The 25,070-nt window shown below is 48.6% G+C and overlaps 1 protein-coding gene across 1 annotated transcript; it reads left to right on the top strand.

Annotated features, from left to right (window-relative positions):
- Positions 1 to 5,979: 5,979 nt before the first annotated feature.
- LOC125944137 (uncharacterized) lies at positions 5,980 to 7,203 on the top strand. Its single transcript, XM_049664230.1, has one exon. It carries the CDS (start codon positions 5,980 to 5,982, stop codon positions 7,201 to 7,203), a length of 1,224 nt encoding a protein of 407 aa, XP_049520187.1.
- The last annotated feature ends 17,867 nt before the right edge of the window (positions 7,204 to 25,070 follow it).

Genomic DNA, 25,070 nt, shown 5'->3' with positions numbered 1-25,070 from the left:
TGGACTCCAGCGCATCAAGGACTACCAGGCAATGAAATGGCTCATGCCGCTGCTCGAGGATTCACGGACCGAGTGGACGGAAACGTGGGCCTTACCCCAGAAGCCAATGACTCCCAACAACAGACCAATAAAGACGCACTCATCACATTCCATGAAATTTGCACACATTACAAACACCAACGCATAACGTATCCACCTCTCTCTGTGTCGAGCACGCGCCAGAGAGAAATATTGTGGCGCCAACTACAAACTCGCACTTTTCTTACCCCACGCACTTTGCACTTATTCTTTCCCGACACATACCCGACACCCAAGTGTCGCTTCTGCCCTGTCCAGACAGCAGATCTCTCCCATATAATGTGGAAATGCCCCATCAAATATCCCCCCCGCAACCTCAAACCATTAATTAGTAGCGAGGAGCTGTGGGAGACTGCTCTGCGCAGCTCCGATCCCACCCTGCAGGACCGAGTCCTGAGGTGGGCTGAGGAGGTAGCGGTGGCCTACCACGACTGGTAGGCGGACGTCTGGCAGCACAAGGTGCTAAGACTGGAGCACACAGGCCTCCTTCTCTCCCCCCCCGGCCCCTCCCCTTTCTTAAAAAGGGAAATAAAAGTTCATTTATTCATTCATTCCCTCCCGCGCTTCCTTCCCGCTTTCTTGCTTTCGCGTGGGAGATTGAGTGGCCAGTTCCCCTTGCGCCCGGTTGCAAGATAAGCATTTGGTGAAGCAGCACAGCGTCGCCCCGCCTCCTTTCCTCCCATACCCCCACGGCCTTTCGCGCGACGGTCGCGTTTGCTTTCTGCCGTGCGTTCGCTCTCCGTGATAGCGCGCGTCCCCCGCGCGCTTTCACTCGCGCATACGGTGCGCGGTGACGGTTTTATCGCCCTTGGAATCTATACGGAACCTCACGGTGACGGCGACGGCGACGCCGACGGCAGAAATCCGGTTTAAGTGTCCATATAATTGCTATCGCAATAAAACGTACTCCCAGAAACAGCACCACTTTTCTTACAAGCTAAAACAAAACACAAATCGCTTGAGCGCTCATATTACGATCACATGCAGTCGAACTGCGAGAAAACAGGGTTGAATTCAACGCTTTCCCCTTTGAATATGCGGCAGCCGTTGTGTGGAAAGCTGCGTCTCGGGAAGCATTTAATGCGTGCGGCCACACACCTCGAAGACGGGGGTGGCTGGAAAAATTATTTCTTTTGATTGGTATTTTTGTGCTCTTCGTACGGCCTTGTCTGTAATAGGTGAACAAGGAGAGTGTTCGTAAAGGTTTGACCACCTCTGCCCCTGGCCAGGTGCATTTCGTTATTCCTTCTAGCAAGTTTCGATGTTGTGCGAGTGGTTCTTACGCGTCCGCAAAGCGTTGTGGCCGGCGACACCATTATCGCGCGCCTCGCATCGCGTGACCCTGGCCGGCGGTCGGCTGCACATGAACCGATAACGACCCGCACGCCATTGCAACTGTTGCTAGATAACATTCTCACTCGCAAACTTGGCTTTGAAATGTTTGTCTCTACCAAGCTTCAATAGACCTCAAAAACTCTAAAATAGCTGCTATCTATACTATTTTTCTGTAGACATGTAGAGGTTAGAACGTATTTCCTCTTAAAATCGCCCTAATCATCGACCTGCAGCGCTTCAAGACTGTCATTGACAACCACCTGTCAAGACACGCCAACTAAACTGACAGCCCACCATTTGTCCACCCATGATGTACCGTCGCCGCTTGAAATTTTTTGTGTATTGTAAATAAATACTAAATAAACAAATAACTAAATAATGTCTGGCAGCGATCACTTCAGGATATCGTGCTTCGACTTACGGTATCGACTATCGACTAACTGTATCGGGCAGTCTCCGGATGTGGAAATGTTGCGGGCCACATTGATCGCTAGGGTGGTGGCTTGGGCGAGTTACATCACCTTCTACGTACATTGCACACAAAGGCGGTACACACACACAAAAAAAGAATAGCACGCGTACAGAGCTGTGTATACGTATGGCACTATTTCTTTTGTGTTCCATGTTTGTGGGCCCCATGCGTAGAAGTAGGCTGCTGGAATTTGGTGCTGAATTGGGCAGCGAACCATAATTTGCGCTTCTTGCGAGCTGGCTACTGTTTGAGAAAGATGCGCATCACCGCTTTTGTAGAGAAAGAACAGTGGTGACCCTAAGACACTGTCTTGTTTCATGGCCCGCATCTCGATAAGACAGGAGCAAGACGTGTTTCACTGAGGTCTCCAAAAAGGGGATTTCTTATAGCCGAGGTCATTAGGTGTTTTTCAGGGCAATTTCACAAGCTGTACCACTAACTGTATGGGCACCTGCTTGAGTCATCGGCCGAGTTGAACTAGTTTGTCTCACTTGAGTAGTGCGTGTTGAGCTCCTCTCTCAAGGTATCGAGGCACTACTCAGCAAAAACAGGCACAAAGAGAACAAAGTGCACTCGAAAAGCTAGCAAGGTCAAACCTTCCTAAGCGACTGATTAGGCTTAATGTTTTTAAAGCACTAGCGGGAATGAACCTCACATGTATGGGATAGAACAGGGAAAGCTGGAGCAATTTTGCACATTTCTTTTGGTAAGGAAACTGTGGTGTAATGTGTTTACAATAACATTTTCTTGAGGTGAGCGCTTTAATATAATTTCCAGAATACTTCTGTTCCATCCGCGAGTTTTGAGCAGTACGCATGTGAGGCTTCATCGTCAAACTGCTACCTGCGAGCAACTGTATTCAAACTGTTACAATTAGGATGTAAGTGCACATGGATGTAACTTATGTACATTCCACTTGTGATCCATCCATACATGCCAGGAACATGCTTGAACTAAGTCCGAAACCTACGGTGTAGTCGGCCATGCCGTACATAGTCACATATTCAGTGCGGGAAATAAATGCTTCCCTATAATTCGTGTCCCGTGCTTGCTGTAGTTAGGTGTTCTTGAAAGTGCTTGGTCAGTCACATTAGCAAGCCAAACATGCAAAGCGTCAAACCTTGCCAATTGTATTAGAAGCATTCAAGCAGTGCTAAGCACAATTTGCAGTTACTTCGAGTTGCGCTAAGCTTTGTAGAGGTTCACTGGTTACGCCCACTAGTCGCTTGAATTAGCCACAGAAGTACCAAATAAGGCTTCTTCGGCCTCGGCGCCTCTACTATAAGCATGCGTGTTTTTCTCGTGGAGAATCAGTCTCCTAATTTCGTAGTTGTTCTGACGCGCAGGAAGATGTCTAATTTAAAATTCACAAATCATTTGTTGCGTAAATTCCTTCCTGAATTGACCATCCCCGCGCCGGCCGCGTTGCCAACAGCAGTGCCTAACATCCATTCAGCGCGCGCTAAAATGGTTAGTCCACTTAGTGGACACATATAAAATAACCCCCCCCCCCCTCGGAAAATGTAATGCAGATAAACGGTAAAATTTATTCATCCCTTTTTTCATAGGAATCGGTCATAGCAGGGAGATTCCATGTATGATCGAACAAAGGATGGCCGGTCGACCTTTCAAATTTAGTTCAAAATTTTACATATTGTTGCCTGATGAGTGGAAAGAAGAGATCCGCAATTTGTTTTGCTGCCAAAAATTTTTTCGAAGCACCGCAAATCAGTAATGACGAAGAGGTGGAGTGCCGCGCTTACCTGCTCTGCTGTTTTGGCCAACTTTGGCTGTGAATTACACAAAATATATTAAAGTTACGTAGCTAAAATTTCTCTAGATAATTATATGCATATTTTTGCATGTGTTCAGTTATTTTTTGTTTTTGTGGGTAGTGTAGATGTTTTTATAAAAAACCTCAAAATCGGCCCAGGAAACGTTTGTTTGTCTACTTTGCAGGTCTTTATCTCAAAAAAGGCTTGTGGTAGAGCGGCAAGAGAATTCCGCATTCCGTTCTAAGCATACTTACTTACCAAACTGCTAAAGCTTATATTTATATCACTTTTCGATAAAGAGATATTACCGGTGTAACTTCAAGAAAACACCGAATAATGAAAATTTCTGATGACAATAAAAAAAACCACCATTTTTGATATTACTTAAACTTTGTCCACTTATTCTCCTCCACGTCAGCTTTCATAATCATTAAAAACATATTGCATAATTTTGTTCCATTCGTAGTTACAGCACGTCGAATGAGGTCCTTACGCACGGATAGGCAATTGTTGTAGATCCGACTTCTTGCCCGCTAAGTGTTTAGAATGCAGGTAGGATTGGATTTCTTTTTCTTGAAAGGCCAGTAGTACCGAAAAAGGTGGAAAGTATTAACGTGGCACTCCAGTGGCAAATCAAGATGTAGAATGCCAAGGGAAACAAAAGCAAAACTATCGGTAACCGGATGTGCGCGCCTATCTCAGATGACGGCAGCAGACTGCCTGAACCATAGAGTTTCTCACTATATTACCTAGAGGGAGAACTGGCGCTGCTGCGCTGTGGTATCCATGGGAATGCCGGTATATCGTGACTTCGGATTGGCATCGTTCTTGGAGAGCCAGAACGCCTGGAAGACGTGCCTGGCTAGCACCGTTCCGTCTGTCACAAACATTCATTTCCTGCTAAAATAGCACGTAAAAAACTGCTTTAGCTTTATTATTACACAAAAACATATGTTGTTTAATTTTGAGGACTTACTATTGGATGCACAATTATATGAAACGTAAAAAGTATCAGCTGGCCGCTAAAGTTGGAGGGCAGACGACAAGATTGTCGCTTGCTTTGGAACAACTTGTCGTCTCTTCTTGCTTTTCTTCACTTCATTCGGCATTGTAGGTGAGTAAACTTTATTGAGATATGTAATATGGGTGAATGAAAGCCTTTTATGTAGATTTTACTTTAATAACGCATTATTTGTGTAGCCATATCCACGTTTTAGACGAAGCCTTGTTCAACACCAGCCAACACAAGCCTAGCAGACACATATCCGGTCATTCCTATGAGGGCACGGCGCCCTATAAGAAACTCGCATAGACGGTGGCGCCAGTTTACCCTCAAGGTGTTATAGTGAGAAACTCTATGGCCTGAACAGCAGACGGCCTGAACAGCAGATGGCCTGACAGGAGATAGCCTGAATCGATCCGCTGTTCACACTTCATTCGACACCGATAGTACTTGTGCTTTGCTCTTACTCTACTGTTCATGTGCGTCTCATGGCGGCAAAATATAGCTCTGAGCGAGTGTATTGTGCAGACTACCTTTCTAAGCACAAGAAGCTCATTGCAAAGAAGCGAAATTTTCGCAGAGTTACCGACGTAGACGTTAATGCTTTGGAGCAACTTTTAACATCCGAAACATCAGTAACTCTCAAAGAGAATGACTACTTGTGCTACCCGTGCTTTCGCTACTTCTGCAATGAAATATCCTCACGGAACACACAGTTGAGCGATGACATTTTTATGCCCCCTGAAGCAGAAATCAACATCGTCAACCAGATCATTGCGACTACCTGCGTGTCCCCTTTGAAACGTCCAGGCGCAGTGAGAAGTCGGGACAGGCCTACTTACATCAAAAGAAAACAAAGTGAGGTGCAGAAGGCGGTAGCGGAAAATGTTCGCAACAAGATACGGCGGGCGTACAACCAATGTGATGCATCTGGAAATTCAGCCGAAAGAAAGTGCTCCTTCTGCGAGCAGTGGACAGAAAGCTTTCGGCAAGCCTATGCAGCGTCGACGACACCCCAGGAACGTTATCAACTTCTGACTCTCCTTCCATCAACACTAGCTAAACATGAGATTAAGAAGCTTATTCCTGAAGCATCGATGTATGAAATAAACAAGTCCAGGAAATTGAAAGAAAATCACGGTGTGTGGTACCGGCCGGATCCTTTCACCAGGCACAAGGTGAGCCCTGAGTGCGTATCTGCGGCACGTGAGTACTACACGAAGGACGAGTTGGAATGCTCGAGACAAAGCCCTAACAGAAAGGATGTCTTGTCGGTTACGATCGATGGAGAAAAAGTGTTAGTAACAAAGCGTTTCATGACCAGATCTATTAGAGAGGCATTCCGCATATACAAAGACGACCATCCTGATTCGGGCATTGGCCTATCAAAATTCTACACCTTGCGACCGCGCTGGGTAAAATGTTGTCCCCAGCATGATGTGTGCGTTTGTGTCATTTGCGCCAACTATAAACTTTGCCTTGCCGCTCTTGAGAACATTACTGGCCACAGAATCAATTCTGATGACCTTCACTCCGCATTCATTTGCATTCCGTCATCAGCACAGTGCCTTTTAGGCGAATGCAATCAGTGTCTAAAAGGCGGGTCCCTGACAGTGGAGGAACTTAATATCCCAGAAGAAGAAGAAATACTCCTAGCGACGTGGGAGGCAGGCGACCTTGTGAAAAAGGTTTTGGATGCTGATACTTTTTTGAATCATCTTCGGGTTCTAGTGGCAAAGTGGATCGTGCACAACCACATCAGGAAGACACAAGGCAAAGCTATCTACGAGGAAAAGCAATGTACACAGCGTGGGAGCATTGTATTCCACTTTGATTTTGCCGAAAACTGGACTGTCGTGCTTCCTGACGAAGTTCAGGCATACCACTGGAAAAAGCAGCAAGTATCCGTGTTTACATGCGTGGTAACAACGAAAAAATCTACGGAGAGTTTCGCTATTGTTAGTGACGACTTGAACCACGACTCCGCTCACGCCTGCTTGGCTCTAAAGAAAGCGACAGAATGGGTGGACGATAACCTGCCGGTGTACTCCAAGGTGACGTATGTGAGTGATGGAGCCGCCAGTCATTTCAAAAATAGATACCGCCTTTACGAGTTCGGAAAGAGCGATTGTCCCAATACCCAATGGATATTTTCAGCAACTGGACACGGGAAAAACGCGTGCGACGGAGTTGGAGGACTTGCCAAGCATCAAGCAATGCTCAACAACTTGAGAACAAGCCCTGAAAGTGCAATTCGGGCCGCCAGAGACTTTGTAACAATTTTAACAGAAAAACTGAAAGGTGTGCATCTAATACATCTTGAAGAAAAAGAAGTTGTTGCCTTCCGCGACTTAAAGAAGGATGAGTGGATGAAAGTGCCCGCCTTCCATGGCATTCAGTCTTGGCATGCCTGGCAGCTATCCAGGTCAACGGAAGCATCTCCTGAATTGTACGTGGCACGCATAGCCGGGTCTGCATGGAAGAAACTATGTGTACCTGCAGGAATGAAGGAAATCAGCGTTCTTGAATCATTCGAATAAACGATTGCAGCCCAGAAACAAATTCTGTTTTAATAAAGCGGTTCTCCATTACCTTCACATTTTTTTTTCATTACGCTAAAGATTATTTGGAATACAGTTGCTTGCTTATTGAATTTTATCCTATTTTTGGGTTATCAAAGCTGGGTATCGATTTCTGAGTGCGTTTTCGTAGAGGTTAATTGCGCAAAACGTCTGTGTGCTCTCCGATGCCGCAGCGCAACCAGGAACCCCACGCGTACAAAACTGATTCTGAATCATTCACTACGGTTTGTCCCACAGCTAATTTGCAGCGTTAAGGCATAAATGACTGGATACAATATCATGCCAAAATTCAAAGGTCGTACGCGATCACAAATGTCATAGAATCTTCAGACCTGCATGGTGCGCTGAGCCTTGCGTAGGGGCCTTATTCGACGTGCTGTAACTACGAATGGAACAAAATTATGCAATATGTTTTTAATGATTATGAAAGCTGATGTAGAGGAGAATAAGTGAGCAAAGTTTAAGTAATATCAAAAATGGTGTTTTTTTTAATTGTCATCAGAAATTTACATTGTTCGGTGTTTTCTTGAAGTTACACCGGTAATATCTCTTTAATGAAAAGTGATATAAATATAAGCTTTAGCCGTTTGGTAAATAAGTATGCTTAGAACGGAATGCGGAATTCTTGCCGCTCTACCACAAGCTTTTTTTGAGATAAAGACCTGCAAAGTAGACAAACAAACGTTTCCTGGGCCGATATTGAGGTTTTTTATAAAAACATCTACACTATCCACAAAAACCAAAAATAACTGAACACAAGCAAAAACATGCATATAATTATTTAGAGAAATTTCAGCTACTTAACTTTAATATATTTTGTGTAATTCATAACTAAAGTTGGCCAAAACAGCAGAACAGGTAAGCGTGGCATTCTTCCACTTCGTCATTAGTGGTTCGCGCTGCTTCAAAAAAATTTTTGGCAGCAAAACCCATTGCGGATCTCTTCTTTCCACTCATCAGGCAACACTATATAAAATTTTGAACTAAATTTAAAAGGTCGACCGGCCGTCCTTTGTTCGATCTTACATGGAATCACCCAGCATGAAAGTGAAACGTGTCTTCATAGACATATTTGCAGCTTTGTTGGAGGTTAAGAAATACAAGATCATAAATTTGCACAGTGTCTTTCGCTATTGGGCCAGCATGTCATCCTTTGACGTGGATGAACTCACGTTGACGCCTAATGCCACATCTTCCCCATTTCCGACGACTAACGCCGACACGACCATCAGCAATCTTGTGACAGCTGAAGTAACTGATGTAACACCTGGACACAGATGATGATAATTTCCGGGGAAACATGGCTTCACTGCATGTCTTTGAACGCGTCGAGACCTTGGGCTTTCTTGCGGCTTCGCTTGGCGCGCGGCGTCCTGTTGCCGAGCGGCTTTGCCGAAGGTAGGAGCATTTTGGCCTTGCTCGGAAGTGTCTTTGGCAGCCTGGTAACTGGCGACGCGCTTAGCTTCACGAATACGAGAGGCACAGTTCGTAGTGCACGCCAGGTACGCGCGAACGCATGTGCTTCCCGCTGGCGTGTGTATCGCTGGTCTAACGCGGTCACTTTCATGACAGTCGCCTGTCGACGTTGCTGCCTTTCTGCTGCGCTTAACGCAGCAGCATTGTTAATTGGCGCCATTGTAAAGGAAGCAGTAGGTGGCAACCATAGAGTTTCATACAACGGCTAGAGGGAACAATGGCGCTATGCACCCAATGCACGGTACACTAGCGTTTTTGCATTCCTCCTCCATCGGAATGAGGTATCCACCACCGGAATCAAACCCGCGACCTCAAGCTCAGTATAGTGTCTACTGGAGCTTCGCGCAGGGCAGTTCAGTCAGCATTGGGAATGTTGGGTAGTACATGGATTTGCCTAAACTTCGTCTTTCTGCCTTTAAATGGCTTCATGACGTTGCAAGTTATCGTATTTATGAAAGTACTGCGTTATAGATAATTAAATGAACGTTATTAAAATTGTCCGACGGGAGGATTCAAACACAGACATCTTGCACAGAAGCGCCGTATTGAAACCATTACGCCGCGGACGCATGGACAAGCGGAAGCACTGCAATTAGCATCGATCATGGGTGCTTGTAGAGTGTTATTAGCTTCTTAATTAATAAAAGTATAAAATGTTTTGAAGTTTAAGCCAATTCAGGCCCAGATAAAGCGTAATAAACGAAACCACAAGACCAATTGAAGCCCCATAGCATAAATGTCAGACAAATCCATGTGCTGCCCATAATTCCCATGGTGGCTGAACGATGGCAACGATGGCAGCGCCTGAGTTCCCCCAAGTGATTATTGTAGGAAACTCTATGATGGCAACCAGGCGTCATAGGCTAATGCGACGTGGAAGAGAATCCATGCGGCGAAGCTGCGTCCTTACTGCCGACCGTCAGGGTGCAAAGCTCAGAGAATGGCAAAGTTTTCGCATCTCGCGTGGCGCAAAAAAATGTGCTTGCCCTTAGCGTGACGTCATTTACTTGAGGCTCGTACACGCGAGAATTCTTGGTGGAGCCAAGAATTAAAAAAAAAAACTCTCGTGCACAAAATAAATAATAAAAAAAACATGTGGTACCAGTGACCTCGTCGATAGCACAAGCGGCACTCTTAACATGTGGCCTGAGGCCTGTGCGTAAACGTGAGTCAATAAAATGGAAAACGGCTCTGCCATTATAATATATGTAATGTTGATCGTAATACCGTCGGATTTAGCATCCAGAAACTGCACAGGGAATTATGAGGGACGGTGTACTGGACTCCCTCGAAATAAATCTGCCCACCTGGGATTCTTTAAAGTGCATTGAATGTACGGTACACGTGCGTTTTTGCATTCTACCCAAATTGGAACGTGGCCAACGCAGCCGGGTTCGAACCGGCTACCTCGTGCTCTGCAGCGCTACGCTATTGCCAAGGGGCCACCACATCGGGCGTAACCGTGGTACCGAAATTTCCGTTATCTATACACATACCATTCCTTGAAGTCGCCTGCAGCTCGTCCGTCCTATTATAATTTATTTTATTAATACAGTTTTTGGCGCCGAAACATTTACGTATGTGCTTAGCATTTGACGCAAGGACACACGGTGGCACTCTGGCGGTAGCGCCTCGTTGGCGTGGTATGAGGGATAACTGAATGCGCTCTTCCCAGTTTGCCTGCCGGCTATGAACCAGCACGCGGCAGCCTCCTGGACGTTCTCTAAGGGCCTTCAATGCCTGCGAAGTTGTTCGCTGCCATATTATTATTGCGTTGGCATTCATAGGGTATCTATCATTCCGAGGGCTACCTATCTATACGTTTGTATCTAGGTAGGTATCTACGATTGTTTGCATCGGATCGTTTTCCCGCATACCTGAGTCAATGGGAAGTTCGTGGTCGAATGGGTAGCGTATATGCGGCGGCTGCGCTGAGGTGACAGGAGGGAGGAGGAGTAGATTTTAATGAAGAGAAGGGAGGAGAGGTCGGCCTGGAGAGCGTGTCTCTAGCCTGCTACTCCTCACCGGGGTAAGGGGAAGTGGGAGCTACAGGGAGAGGTAGGTGGCGGGTGATTATGATAACGTACAATGAGCAACTATTTACACACGTTGTCCCATACGCGGTTGTGCACTTTTCACACACTACACGCAGGAGTAGTGTTGTCCACGCAAAACGTAATCGCATAAACACATTTCGCGCACTGCACACTGCACACTGCACCGGTCCTAGAGACGACCGTCTAAGCCCGTCTCACACATAGAGTTCAAAAGTGATCTTATGGTGCGCTGGGCATGATCAATGCTTCTCCACGCGCCTAAAACCTTTGCTTCCGAAAAGGGGCGGGAGTCCAAACAGTCAACACTACGCTTTAGTGCCCTTCACTCAGCCGCATATTGAGGGCACACGCAAAGTATGTGCTCTATTGTCTCGGGAGTGTGACAGACGCTGCAATCAGGGTCCCGTTCTCGTCCAATCTGGTAAAGGTATTTGCGAGTGTACGCCACCCCAAGCCGTAATCGATGTATCAGTGTTTCCTGGCCTCTCCGCATCCGAAGTGGAAGTCGGAATCGCAAACCGGCGTCAAGTCTATGGAGGCGCTCTTGCCGATATTCGGGGCTGTCCCATAGACGCGCCATAGACGTTTTGATGGAATTGTGTAGCAAGGCGTTGATGTCATAACGGCAAAAGTGAAGCTTTTTAATCTCCCCGTAAGTGTGCGCCATTTTTGCCTCCGCGTCAACCTGCTCATTTCCGGCTATTCCGCAGTGGCTGGGAATCCACTGCAGCGCAATGGTATGTCCGGATTGAGACGCCTCATTAAGCAGAGCCATGATGTCGTAGATTAGAGGACTATATGCGCTTCTGTGATTAATATAATTGCTTATGAGTTGCAGCGCCGGTTTTGAGTCGCAGAACACTGTCCAGTTAGCGAGGTTTTGTTGCAGTATGCAGCGAACTGCTTCTCGAACGCCGGTCAACTCAGCTGCTGTAGACGATGTTTTGTGTGCTATCTTGAACGACTGCGTAATCCCTATTGCAGGTACCGTGTAAGCTGCCGCGGAAGAGGTCTGTTACAGAACCATCTGCAAAAACATGTTCGGTATATCCGTACTTGTAAGCAATGTAGGATAACGCGAAATGTTTGAGACCCGCAAGCGGCATTTTCGACTTTTTCGTTATTCCGGGGATTGAGATTTTCACCGTTGGCTTTGCCATCGTCCAGAGTGGAGCTTCCGGTATGCCATGCGGTGCGAAGTCCGACGGCAGTAGATCCCGTTGCGACAAAATGGCTTCTGAGTAGGCGGCGTCAGGCCGTATACTTTGTGACATTTGTCAGTGAATGATTACTATGCCTAGTCAGTAGCCTTAACTGCACTCGCATTGGCTCATGTTGCAGATACACTCGAGCTGGGCGTGCGCGTGCCTCTGCAATAGTGCCCCATGTGAAAGTAGATCGTGATAATCCTAAGCAAATTCCTAGTGCGCGAGCCTGAGCTCCTTCAAGCGTGCGGACGGCAGATGAACTAATCCGAGAAAGTACAGGCGTGCTGTAGCGGAGGTATCCAACAAAAAGTGCCTGGTAGAGCTGCAGAAGAGATGATTGGGATGGCCCCCACGATTTTCCAGACATATGTCGAATGATTTCTGCAAAGCTGTCCAGCTTTTTTCTCAATGCAGAGATGTGCTTCGACCAAGCCAAGTCACGGTCAATGGTGACTCCGAGAAACTTGTAGTGGGTTACCGAAGGTATAATCTTGCCATCAATCATGACGGGGTAGCAGGCCATTGACTTCCGCGTAAATGCCATGGCTACACTCTTTCTCGGTGAGAGCTGAAGCCCACGACTATTTAGGTATTGCGACGTTATTGACACTGCACGCTGTAGCTTCGTTTGTACTTGTAAGCGTGTTAAGCTCGTGGTTCATATACAGATGTCATCTGGGCACACAGAGACCGAGACTGTGCCTATGAGTTCTTTGACGAGTCCAACGAGAACAATATTAAATAAGGTTGGGCTCAGTACACCTCCTTGAGGCACTCCACGGTAGACGGGATGGTTCCTTGTATGACCGTCTAGAGTGGTCATAAATATTGTTCTCTCTCGAAGATAGCTGGCTATCCACTGATGCGTACGGCCACCAATGCCATATTCTTCAAGGGCATTTAAAATTACATCATGTAGAACATTGTCAAATGCACCCTTGATATCCAGAAAGACAGCAGCCGTCAATCGTCGGCGACGTTTCTGATGTTCAACAGTTGTTACTAGGTCAATAACGCTGTCGATTGACGACCTACCCTTTCGGAAACCTGTCATCGCGTCTGGATATATATTACGCTTCTCCAAAAACTATTCTAGGCGCATCAAAACCATCCGTTCCATGGTTTTTCCTATACAACTGGCAAGCGCCACTGGTCTGTAGGAAAGCATATCATGGGGTGACTTGCCTGGCTTCAATATGGTTACGATCTTGCTTGTCTTCCAATGTGCAGGCACAGTTCCCGAGGCCCAAGAGAGATTATACAAAGCCAGAAGCTCTTCAGTCGCTCGAAGGCCCAGATGGCGTAGGGCAGAATAGGTAGTGCCATCAGGCCCCGGCGCACTTGAGTGTATTGAAGAGATCGCCGCACGTAGCTCTTGCAGGGTGAATGGAAGGTCGAGACGATCGTCCACAGTTGGTGGAGCGCACCTGAACAGTGTAGATACCACTGTTGTAGAGCCGGAGAGATGCAAGAAGAAATATTCCGCGATCTTCTTCTCACTGCGCATATGATGGATAGCCAGAGCTCGGAAGGGACGTCGTTGATGTGGAGTAGATGGCAAGGCTCGTACAACATGCCATATCGTGGATAATTGTTTTCTTGGGTCAAGGCTGGTGCAAAAGGACCTCCAACGTTGTCTGTCGAGCTTTTCTAAGTGTATTTGAATTTTTTTTTGCACACGGCGTGACATCCTCAAGTCTGATATCAATTTAGTTCGCCTGTATTTCCTCTGGGCGCGACGATGGACTGTCCACAGCTGTTCATATACAACGTCAACGGATGTTATGGCATTTGATGTTGCGACGATGCCTGTTGTTGCGTGCATTGCTGCTGTGATTCGCTCTTCGATCTCTTGCGGAGAAGTTATACAGCCGCAGGAGTCTTCCAGTTTGTTTTGAAAAGCATCCCAGTCAGTGCATTGCGCTTGAGGATTAGGGAGTCTTGTAAACCATCTCAATTGTACATAAGTAGGTAGGTGATCACTGCCGTACGTTTCAGCATCTGCGCACCAGGCAGCCGAAGACGAAATACATCGTGAAACGATAGCTAAATCGAGACAGCTGCGGTTCCTTGTACCACGCAAATATGTTGGTGAGCCGTCGTTTAGGATGTAAAGACCATTGCTGTTTGTGAAGTCAAGAAGTTGTCTTCCTCGAATGTTGATGACCCTGCTACCCCAAAGATGGTGGTGTGCGTTGAAGTCACCTACGATAACATGAGGTCCTTGGCTGGAGTCAAGAACAAGTTTCAGGTGTCCAGCGTCAAATCTTCCCCTGGGAGAAAAATAGCCACCGATGACCGAGATTGTGCGGCGCCTTAGCTTCAGTGTTATAGAAATGTACTCGTTGCTGTTGTGCACCGGAATTTGGTTTAGCGAGTACGTGAGGTCACATCGCACGCATAGTAAGACTTTGCTAGGATTTCCACTTGTCTCAGACGTGAATTGTTCGTAACCAGACAGTCTAAATTTCGAAGTCATATTCGGCTCGCATATCAGAATAACTGGAAATCGATACTGGAACAGTCTCTGTTTAAAATCTCCGAGGCGACCTCGTAGACCTCGTGCGTTCTATTGAAATATTACGGAACGGCTGATCCTTGCCTGCAGTGACAGCATTGAAGTTGATGATGCCATCGTTCTTGCTAGCTTTTACAGGGTTCGAAATCACCCTTTTACAGGGTGACAGGGTTCGAAATCAACCATCGGACCCGGTTGGGTCACTCAGTATGTGGCAATGGGCACTTACGCGCCGCTCTACAACGAGCCTCTTTAATAAACGTCTTTGACGCAGACTTGGGTAACTATATATATATATATATATATATATATATATATATATATATATATAATGCGACGAGGTTTATTGTCGTCGATAACGTTGTAAGAACGCTAGGTACCGATAGGCACTGCAAGGGCTGTTTGTAGCACGGGGTTCTCTCGCGATCACGGCACGGTCCTTCGTCTTCTTCCTCAGTCGGCACATACCCAGGGGCACCTCTGCTTCATTACAATGCCCCGGGAGCGAAGCATAGCCATCCTGGCGACTCAGGGCGCAGAGAAGATGAGTGGGTCGTAATACGGTTTCAGGCGGTTGACATGTACTGCCTCTCGCCGGTGACGACGCAGGTCTGGTGACACTGTGAGCGGCTCAAAGATGTAGTTGACCGGTGAAGTGGCATTGATGATACGGTACGGACCGTGATAACGCGCCAGGAGTTTGGAAGAGATGCCAGGAATATGGGCTGGTATCCAAAGCCAAACAAGTGAACCGGGAGCAAAGCTGGGTGGTGGTTGATGAGTATCGTCATGTCGTGTATTTTGACGTTCTTGAGTCTCGCTAGTGAGGGAACGTGCCAGCTGACGGCAATGTTCAGCATACTTGGCGACTTCGGAAAGCGGAGTGTACTCTGCGGCATCAGGTTGGTACGGCAGTATGGTGTCCAAAGGGCAGGAAGGCTCTCGGCCATACATAAGGAAAAACGGGGAAAAGCCAGTAGTCGCTTGCGTCGCGGTGTTGTATGCGAACGTGACAAAGGGCAGTACGGTGTCCCAGTTGGAGTGGTCGGATGAAATATACATCCGCAACATGTCGCCAAGTGTGCGATTGAAGCGTTCGGTCAGGCCGTTGGTTTGGGGATGGTATGCGGTCGATTTTCGGTGAATGATCCTGCACTCCGTGAGGAGGGCTTCGACACCCTCCGACAAGAAGACACGGCCCCTATCACTCAGTACTCGGGGAGCACCGTGGCGAAGAACAAAATTGCGAAGGATGAAAAACCCAACTTCACGGGCGGTCGCTGCCGGCAGAGCTGCAGTCTCAGCGTAGCGAGTAAGATGATCTACGCCGACTATAATCCACCGATTTCCACACCCGCTGCATGGAAGCCGGCCGTAGAGCTCGATGCCGACGCGGTCGAATGGACGAGCCGGGCATGGTAGCGGCTGCAACGGTCCTGTGAAACGGTGTGTAGGTGTCTTGCCCTGTTGGCAAGTAGTACAAGCCTGAATGTACTTTTGCACAAAGTTGTACATGCCTCGCCAATAATAGCGCTGACGCAACCTTGTGTAAGTTTTGAGGACGCCGGCATGAGCGCTTAGGGGATCAGCATGAAAAGATGCGCAGATGTCAGAGCGCATATGACGAGGTATAGCAAGGAGCCATTTCCGACCGTCCGGCATATAGTTGCGGCGATATAGAATGTTGTCTCGCACGAAAAAGTGGGTTGCTTGGCGACGCAGTGCTCGTGTCGAAGGGACATCAGACGGAGCGGCAAGGAAGTCAAGTAACATTGCAAGTGCTGGGTCCTTGCGCTGCTCCGTGTGCATGTCGGTGATGGTCAATGGTGACAGGGTGGACGCGGAGTCTGACAAAGACGCCAAGTCAGGCGTCAGCGGGGAGCGGGAGAGCGCATCAGTGTCGGAGTGCTTGCGACCGGAGCGGTACATGACGCGGATGTCGTACTCTTGCAAGCGAAGCGCCCAACGTCCTAAGCGTCCCGACGGGTCTTTCAAGGAAGAAAGCCAACAAAGGGCATGGTGGTCTGTAACTACGGCGAAAGAACGGCCGTTAAGGTATGGACGAAACTTGCTTAGTGCCCAGATGATCGCCAGGCACTCCTTTTCTCTCACTGAGTAATTTAATTCTGCTTCCTTCAGAGTACGGCTAGCATAAGCGACGACGTATTCATCATAGCCAGCTTTCCGTTGCGCTAAGACCGCACCAAGGCCAACTCCGCTCGCGTCAGTGTGAACTTCCGTAGGAGCAGCAGGGTCGTAGTGGCGAAGAATAGGTGGTGAAGTCAACAAGTGGCGCCATGATGGATGCGAAGTTGCGTACGAAGCGACGAAAACACGAACATAAGCCAATAAAACTTTTGAGGGTTTTGATAGACGTGGGCGTAGCCCCTCCACCAGCACCTGCACCACCAGCACCAGCACCCAGCACCTCCACCAAATGCGACGAGGTTTATTGTCGTCGATAACATTGTAAGAACGCTAGGTACTGGTAGGCACTGCAAGGGCTGTTTGTAGCACGGGGTTCTCTCGCGATCACGGCACGGTCCTTCGTCTTCCTCCTCAATCGGCACATACCCAGGGGCACCTCTGCTTCATTACAATATATATTATAAGACCGAGACCGACCGAGCTGTCAAGCGCTTTTTATTCCAAAAAGCAAACGCCCCAGCTCATGCGCGAAGAAGTAGAAGAACAGGGAAGGTGATGATGGCTATGTACAAATGAAAAGGACGAAGTACGTTAATATTGCTTACACTAACTTCCCCCCGTCATGGAAGCGGCCAGCCTGGCCGCAGATTACAGATTATCTAAACGGGGAGTGAAGGGCTTCATCCGCGAGACGTGAACAATTTCGGCATTCCGGCGGCGCCGGTCAGTGACGGAGTGTACTGGGCGCACGAGATAGTTCACTGCAGATGTTTGCAGCACAACGGTGTATGGGCCAATATAGCGTTGAAGGAACTTCTCACAGAGGCCTGGAGTTCGGGCTGGAGTCCAAAGCAGGACTTGGTCTCCAGGGTGAAAACGGAGGTCACGGCGTTTGTTGTCGCAGCGACGTTTGCGCTCAGCTTGGGTAGTGTCCGTGCTTTGCCGGACGATTTGACGGCAATGTGCAACTCTGGCAGCAAAATCTTCTGGAAGGGACGCGGTAGGCGAAGAAGGTGCTAAAAAGAATTCTCTGTCAAATATGGTGGAAGGAGATCTTCCATATACAAGGAAGAAAGGGCTGTAACCGGTAGTCCATTGAATAGCAGTATTATAGGCGAATGTCACAAAAGGAAGAATTTTATCCCAGTTAGTGTGGTCAGGCCGGATGTACATGGAAATCATGTCAGACAGCGTACGGTGGAAGCGCTCAGTGAGGCCATTGGTCTGCGGATGATAGGTAGAAGTAGATTTGTGCACGGTATCAGTGGCCCGAAGAACTTCCTCGAGAACTTGGGAAATAAACGCCTTGCCACGGTCACTCAGAAGAACGCGAGGAGCCCCGTGGCGCAAGACGATGGAGCGCAAGAAAAAGTCAGCAACCTCAGGCGCGGTACCGGCTCGCAGAGGGGCAGTCTCGGCATATCTGGTTAAATGGTCGACCGAAGTGACAATCCAACGGTGACCAGAGGGTGTCAAAGGCAAGGGACCATATAAATCAATGCCAACAAATTCAAAAGGTGCGTCCGGGCATGGCAGAGGTTGTAGTAAACCGGCAGGAGGGGAAGTCGAGCGTTTTCGGTGCTGACATGACGCACAGGAGGCAATATATTTGGCCACCGTTGTGGATAGGCCAGGCCAGAAGCAGCGGGTCTTGATGCGGTCGTAAGTCTTGTGGAAGCCTAAGTGGCCAGCCGATGCGTCGTCGTGAAGTGCCTCTAATACGCGCCGGCGAAGGCAGCGAGGTAGAACTGGGACCCACCGGTGACCTGTTGGGTGATAAACGTAGCGGTGTAGCACGCCACTTTGCAGGCGAAATTGTCGAAGTTGGCGTCGCAAGCGGCTGTTGGGTGGTTCGGCGAATCCACTAAGGCGATCCATGAGAGTTCGACAGTAGGAGTCGGCCCGCTGAAGCAAGGCGAGATCAGAGCGTGATGAAAGCGTAGCTAGGTCCAGGGGCGTTATCGAGAGCTGGTGTGAGGCAGGCGTAGCATCGGAACGACGTGGTGGGGAAGTCGACGGCGCGTTACCGGGAGAGAGCGATAGTGGGCAGCGAGACAATGCGTCTGCATCATGATGACTTTTTCCAGACTTGTACGTTATTGCAAAGTCATATTCCTGCAAGCGGAGTATCCAGCGTCCTAAGCGTCCTGACATGTTTTTCATTGATGACAGCCAACACAGAGCATGATGGTCGGTGACGATGGTGAAGTGGCGGCCGTAAAGGTATGGGCGAAATTTCTGAATCGACCAGACGATAGCCAGGTACTCTTGCTCTGTAATGGTGTAGTTCCGCTCAGCTGGAGAAAGTGTTCGGCTGGCATATGCGATGACTTGCTCTTTAGAGGCTGCATTACGTTGCAGAAGTACTGCGCCAATACCTTGTGCGCTTGCGTCAGTATGGAGTATGGTGGGGGCTCGATCATCGAAGTGGCGAAGCACTGGTCCGGAAGTAAGATGTTGCTTAAGAGCTTGAAAAGCTGATTCGCATTCGTTAGTCCATGTGAAAGAGGCACCGGTAACCAGTAGCTTGTGTAGAGGAGCTGCTATGGCAGCAAAGTTGCGTATAAATCGACGAAAATATGAAGCCAAGCCGAGGAAACTACGTAGATCTTTCTGCTGCTGGGGCCGCGGAAAGTGGAGAACAGCACTAATCTTTTCGGGGTCTGGCTGGATGCCATCTTTTGAGACGACGTGGCCCAATACTTTTATAGTCTTGCTTGCAAATTTGCATTTTTTTGTATTGATCTGGAGACCAGCATTTGCAAGGCACTTGAGAACTTCGTCTAATCGATGAAGATGTTGGCTGAAGTTAGACGAAAAGATGACAATATCGTCCAGATAACAGAGGCAGGTCTTCCATTTTAGTCCACGAAGTACGTTATCTATCATGCGCTCAAATGTGGCGGGAGCGTTACAAAGACCAAAAGGCATCACGTTAAATTCATAAAGTCCGTCTGGTGTAGCGAATGCGGTCTTTTCTTTGTCAGTCTCGTTCATCGGAATTTGCCAATAGCCTGATCGAAGATCAAGGCTGGAGAAATATTCCGCCCCTTGCAGTGTGTCCAAAGCGTCGTCGATTCGAGGTATTGGATATACGTCCTTGCGTGTGATCTTATTGAGCGCTCGATAGTCGACGCAAAAGCGAACGGTGCCATCCTTTTTCTTTACCAGAACCACGGGAGAAGCCCAGGAACTAGATGAAGGTCTAATTATCTTCCGCGCAAGCATGTCAGCAACCTGTTGTTCAATGACCCTCCGTTCGGACGGCGAGACACGATAGGGGCGTCGTCGTATGATAGCGGCACCATCGGTTTCGATGCGGTGTGAAGCCACAGAAGTTTGGCTCAACACAGGGGAACAGCTATCGAAACAGGCTTTGTGCTTCGCTAAGACCGCCCGTAAGGCTTCGGACTGCGCGGCGGTTAGGTCAGAACCAAGAACGGCTGGGGGAGGGAAGGAATCATCCAAACCCGAGGTAGGTGCTGGCGATGAAGAAGGGCAAAGCGTGACTATAGAGATAGGTTGAGTGTCGGCGAGGGTTGCCACAGTCATCCCTTTGGGCAGCATCACAGGATCTGGGGTCGTGTTGCAGGCAGACAGAAGGGCGCGGCCACGTGAAAACCGGACGAGACAGGCGGCAATGAGGATTCCACGAGAAGTACAGCGGGAAGAAGCGGCGACTAGAGCGTCTCCGTCGGCGATCTGTCGGGATGTTACGGATACAACGTCTTCGTGACCAGGACGCAGGACGTAGTCTTCATCAATGGCCAAGTTCACGCATGAAGGTGAAGAATCTGTAACAGGTGCAAGCGCTGTATCCGCGATGTGGACAACTTCCTCTCTACATGAAATGATGGCTGAAGCAGAATGTAGGAAGTCCCAACCCAAGATAAGTTCATGGATACACGTTGGAAGAACGATAAATTCAATGTGGTGGCGAATGCCGTCGATGAAAACACGAGCAGTACACTGTCCGTCGGGGTGTATGAATGCATTATTAGCACCACGCAAAATAGGTCCAAGATAAGGCGTTTTCACTTTCCGGAGCCGTGAACACAGATCACTACGAAGAACAGAAACGGCGGCACCGGTATCGATGAGAGCAGACGCGGGAACACCTTCAACAGTTACATAAAGCATGTTGGCCGGGCGAACAGGAGGAATTGTTGAAGACCGATACGAAGCAGTTTCCCCTCCAAAAACTGCAACAGTTAGTTTTCCGAGTGCGGGTCGGCAAGATGGGAAGTGGGACGAAGCGGCGATGTAGAGCGCCGGTAAGGCGAAGGAGAACGACGTCTGGCCGAACGGGAACTATGAGGCAGATTGGGAGCAACTGGAGGAGACGGTGAACGCCGCTGAGGGAACGAGTACGAACCGGGATAGTAGGAGTCTGGTCGGCGAGTGCGGTCTCTCTCGTGCTCAGCATAGCCTCGTCTTTCATCCTGCTGGCGACGGCGGCAGAAGCGAGATATATGGCCGCGTATACCACAGTAAAAACAAACCGGACGAGGTGGACGCCACTGAGAGTAGGATGGCGCAGCAAGTGCTCTGGTTCCCATCGAGGCCAAATGGTCATAGGTAACGTCAGGAGGCACGGAGGACACGGTAGGGGTGGGGAGCGAAGCAACATCCGCGTAGGTAGGTGCGGGGCGCGCTACCGGAGCAAGATGCGTCGTGGGTGTAGTCATCGCTGTCAACTCCTGCTTTACGACCTCGCGCAAGTCGAAGGTGGGGGTTGGGGCACAGGCAGTAGGGGAACGCCTCAGGTCTAATATTTGAAGCTCCTCGCGGATGATGGTGCGGATGAGAGCACGGAGATCGGAAGAATGGGGAACCTGAGGATCGCTACTGTCATGTTGAAGACGAAGAGACTGCATCTCGTCCAGGCGCTGACACGTGGCAGTGATGTCTTGGACAGAAGCCGGATTTTGCACGATTAAGGCGTTGAACGCGACAGACCCAATGCCTTTTAATATGTGTCGCACGCGTTCGGCTTCCGTCATGCTAGGGTTCGCACGGCGGCACAGAGCCAAGACATCCTCTATGTATGAGGTGTACGACTCTTGCGGAAGTTGGAGGCGCGTGCCCAGCTTCTGCTTGGCGACTTCAGCACGGCTAGACGAGGAAGCGAAGACTTGCCGCAGCTTGGCGGTAAACGTGGACCAATCCGCGATGTCGGATTCATGATTGAAATACCACGTCTGTGCAACACCGGTCAAGTAGAATGCGACGTGCCTCAATTTCTGGGTATCGATCCACTTATTGCAAGAACTCACGCGGTCGTAGTTGTCGATCCAATCGTCGACGTCATCACCGCGGCGTCCCGCAAAGACAGCGGGATCGCGTTGAGGGCACGTCACAGTCCAAGAGGGAACCGCAGGCGGAGTCGTTGGTGCGGTAGGGTTAGAGGTGCCGGAAGAGCCGGGGTTGGAAGTGTCCATCATAGTAGGGGTAACCGGGCGCAGGCGGCGACCGGAACGTAGCTCCAGGGAGGACGGGAACGCGAGAGGACGTCGGGGTCTTGACGTACCTCCACCACTTTATAAGACCGAGACCGACCGAGCTGTCAAGCGCTTTTTATTCCAAAAAGCAAACGCCCCAGCTCATGCGCGAAGAAGTAGAAGAACAGGGAAGGTGATGATGGCTATGTACAAATGAAAAGGACGAAGTACGTTAATATTGCTTACAATATATATATATGGCACTGGGAATATGCCGCTCTACAGTGACGAAAAACTCACGTAGAATCTCCTGTGGGAGTTATCTGAAAGATGCGTTAGCATTTCGTAGTAACGACACGGTGTTCAGTGGTTGTATGCGCTGGTATGTTTTGATAGCTTTCACTTGACGTCACGCACCCACCTTATCACTGTTTTGGGGCACCAACATGGCGACTACGAGTACTTCAGTCCAATCCATCTTATTGAAAGCTTTCACATGACGTTACGGACACAGCTTGTCATCGTGTTGGTGCACCAACATGGCGGCTACAATGACGTCAGTGCAAGCCATCTATTGTATAATTACGAGAACGACCGCGAAAGAATCGTGAAACGGAGAAGCGCGGTTGCAACACCGAACTGTTACTGCACGAGATGACGTATAGAGGAGGCGAGTAGGAGCAATGCTCACTCATCTTATAGATAGTGGCCTTGGGGTGAAATGACGAGGGAGATGTAGGAAATGAACGAAATGTATTCAACATTTATTAGGTGGACTGTCTCTTGTTGGTTGATTCTACTGCAGGTGGTGGCACCGGGTGCGCTGATGACGTTTCGATCACCATAAGTCATCCCGGCCGCGGCGGCAGCATTTCGATGCATGCGAAATGCAAAAACGCCCGTGTGCTTGCGTTGTAGTGCACGTTAAAGAACCCCAGGTGGTCAGAATTAATCTGGAGCCCTCCACTACCGCGTGCCTCATAATCAGAATTGGTTTTGCCACGTAAAATCTCAGAAAGAAGAAGAAGATCAGTATAAGCCGTTACCGCTATTTAGTGCATTATCCACCCTCGTCGAACCATTGGGAACCGTGATCAACCGTGCTCCGGTGGCGGCTACGTCTGGCGCGGCGGCGCGGGCCTATCTTGAAAGCGGTGCATAGAGTAACATACGGATTACAAGAGTGGCCACTCGAGCCTAAAAGCGGCCGAGCTACGCAGCTTCATGCCGCCCGCTAGAGGGCAATACAACACTCTCTGTCTCCAAGGGAACGCGCGTACTAATCTATTGTAGTAACTTTTCTATAGTGCACTATACGTCTACTTGTCTATGTGGCTGTAGACGTAGACGTTATCAACGGGATCAGCCGGCCGTGCACGAGCGGTGGATGATAAGACTAGTATAAAGAATAACGCATCGCTACAGAATATCGGCCATGGTGTGATCAGGCAAGGCGACGCTACAAAAGATGTGCGATAACGTCTGCGTGGTCTTTGCTGGGTTCGCCTGCCACAACGTATCTGTCTGCTTGGCTGCTGCTTGGTAAGAAGGCCTTCATTACGTTCTTCTTTCCATTCATTACTTTGCAAATTGCTTATGTATTTGCCACTTCAGCCGTAAGTTAACATTTGTCGCATTGTGCTGTTCGGCGCAGAGAGCTTTTTGTGTTCTTCACTTCGCGCATGATGTTCGTGGATTGCTTCACATTATGTAATAAACAGCAATTTGGAATGCTGCGCAGCACGTTTGCGAGAAAATCGTTTCTGGGCGCGAGAAAGTGAGTCGGCACACGCCTGTATACGTAGTCTGAATTTAATTCACGTGTGTTGCACGTCTGTGAAATAATGCAAACGTTATGCTTAGGATCGTTATTCGTGGCGTGCGCAGATTGCTTGAAGCCTTTGTTACGAGCGGAATTAGAGAGAACTTGCGAATTGAGAAGAATGTTTGTAAGCTGTGGCTACGACGTATTCTGAAGAAACACTCCTGCCTCAGTAGCGCATGCATGGCACCGAAGGTTGCTTTTTTTAGCTGCGACAATTGCACGTGACGCTTTTCGCGAAAGGGCGATCTGAAGTGCGTAGGTGAAAATTTGTGCGAAGGCGGGAGAGAAGACATAACCAATACTTTTTTTTCAGGTCATGCTGACCATAGTCAAGTACTACGGGAATTACTGCTGTGTTGAGAGGTGCAGTAACAACGGCAGGACAGGGAGAGAGTGTGGTTGGCTGACAACTGCAGTGAGCAGCCTTCATTCCTTGTTTGCTATGCAGCCCGAAACTACCACTTAATAAGAAAGGTTAGGCTTCAAAGGACGAGCGTTGTTTTCCTCTTTAATGCTAATGCCATTTTCTACAGTTTTAATGTTCTGTGGGGTTTTTCATAATATCGCCTGTTTATTCCTTTTTTGAAATTTAATCTCAACATGTGGCAGCTGTATTGGCATGTCTCTCATTGTGCAGTGTACCCATCTTTTTGTGCTTGCGTTTATCTAACGTTGCGAAAAAAAAAGTGTACATGTGCTTACTGAGAATGACTGAAAAATAAAGTTTCGTCTCTTCCAACACTTGTCATGTTTATTTAAAGTGCCTGCATAAACACACAGTGGCATCGTGTGCTTGCTGCTCTGGCGGTACAGCTTACACGAAGCTACTCGATGCATGCAAGCAACGCGTTAAAAAATCAAAATATAGCCATAATATAGCCTCCAGGACGAGCACTCGCACGGGAGCAATCTTGGAGGCCGTGTACATTTTCTAATCGCCAGAAGATAGCCTTCGAGATCAGTTTTCCTGCGGTGCCAATCTCTGAGTCTGCGTAGATTCCACACACCCGCTAGGTGCGCTGCGAACCAAAATCGGCAGCAGGGGCCTATGGAAGTGTCATCTCTTATCCTTGTATGTTACTCTATGAGCGGCGTGCGATGCCGACTGACAGCTTGGCGCGCTGTGTTTTCGCAGCTCACTTGACGCTGATT

The sequence above is a fragment of the Dermacentor silvarum genome, chromosome 1, assembly GCF_013339745.2.
Source record: "Dermacentor silvarum isolate Dsil-2018 chromosome 1, BIME_Dsil_1.4, whole genome shotgun sequence".
In the NCBI taxonomy this organism is placed as follows: Eukaryota; Metazoa; Arthropoda; class Arachnida; order Ixodida; family Ixodidae; genus Dermacentor; species Dermacentor silvarum.
The sequence above is the reverse complement of the archived record's forward strand: the minus strand, read 5'-3'. Positions and strand labels throughout refer to the sequence as shown.

What these genes read in the sequence shown, in the direction of transcription:
- LOC125944137 (XM_049664230.1), top strand. Translation starts at nt 5,980, where the DNA reads ATGACCAGATCTATTAGAGAGGCATTCCGCATATACAAAGACGACCAT.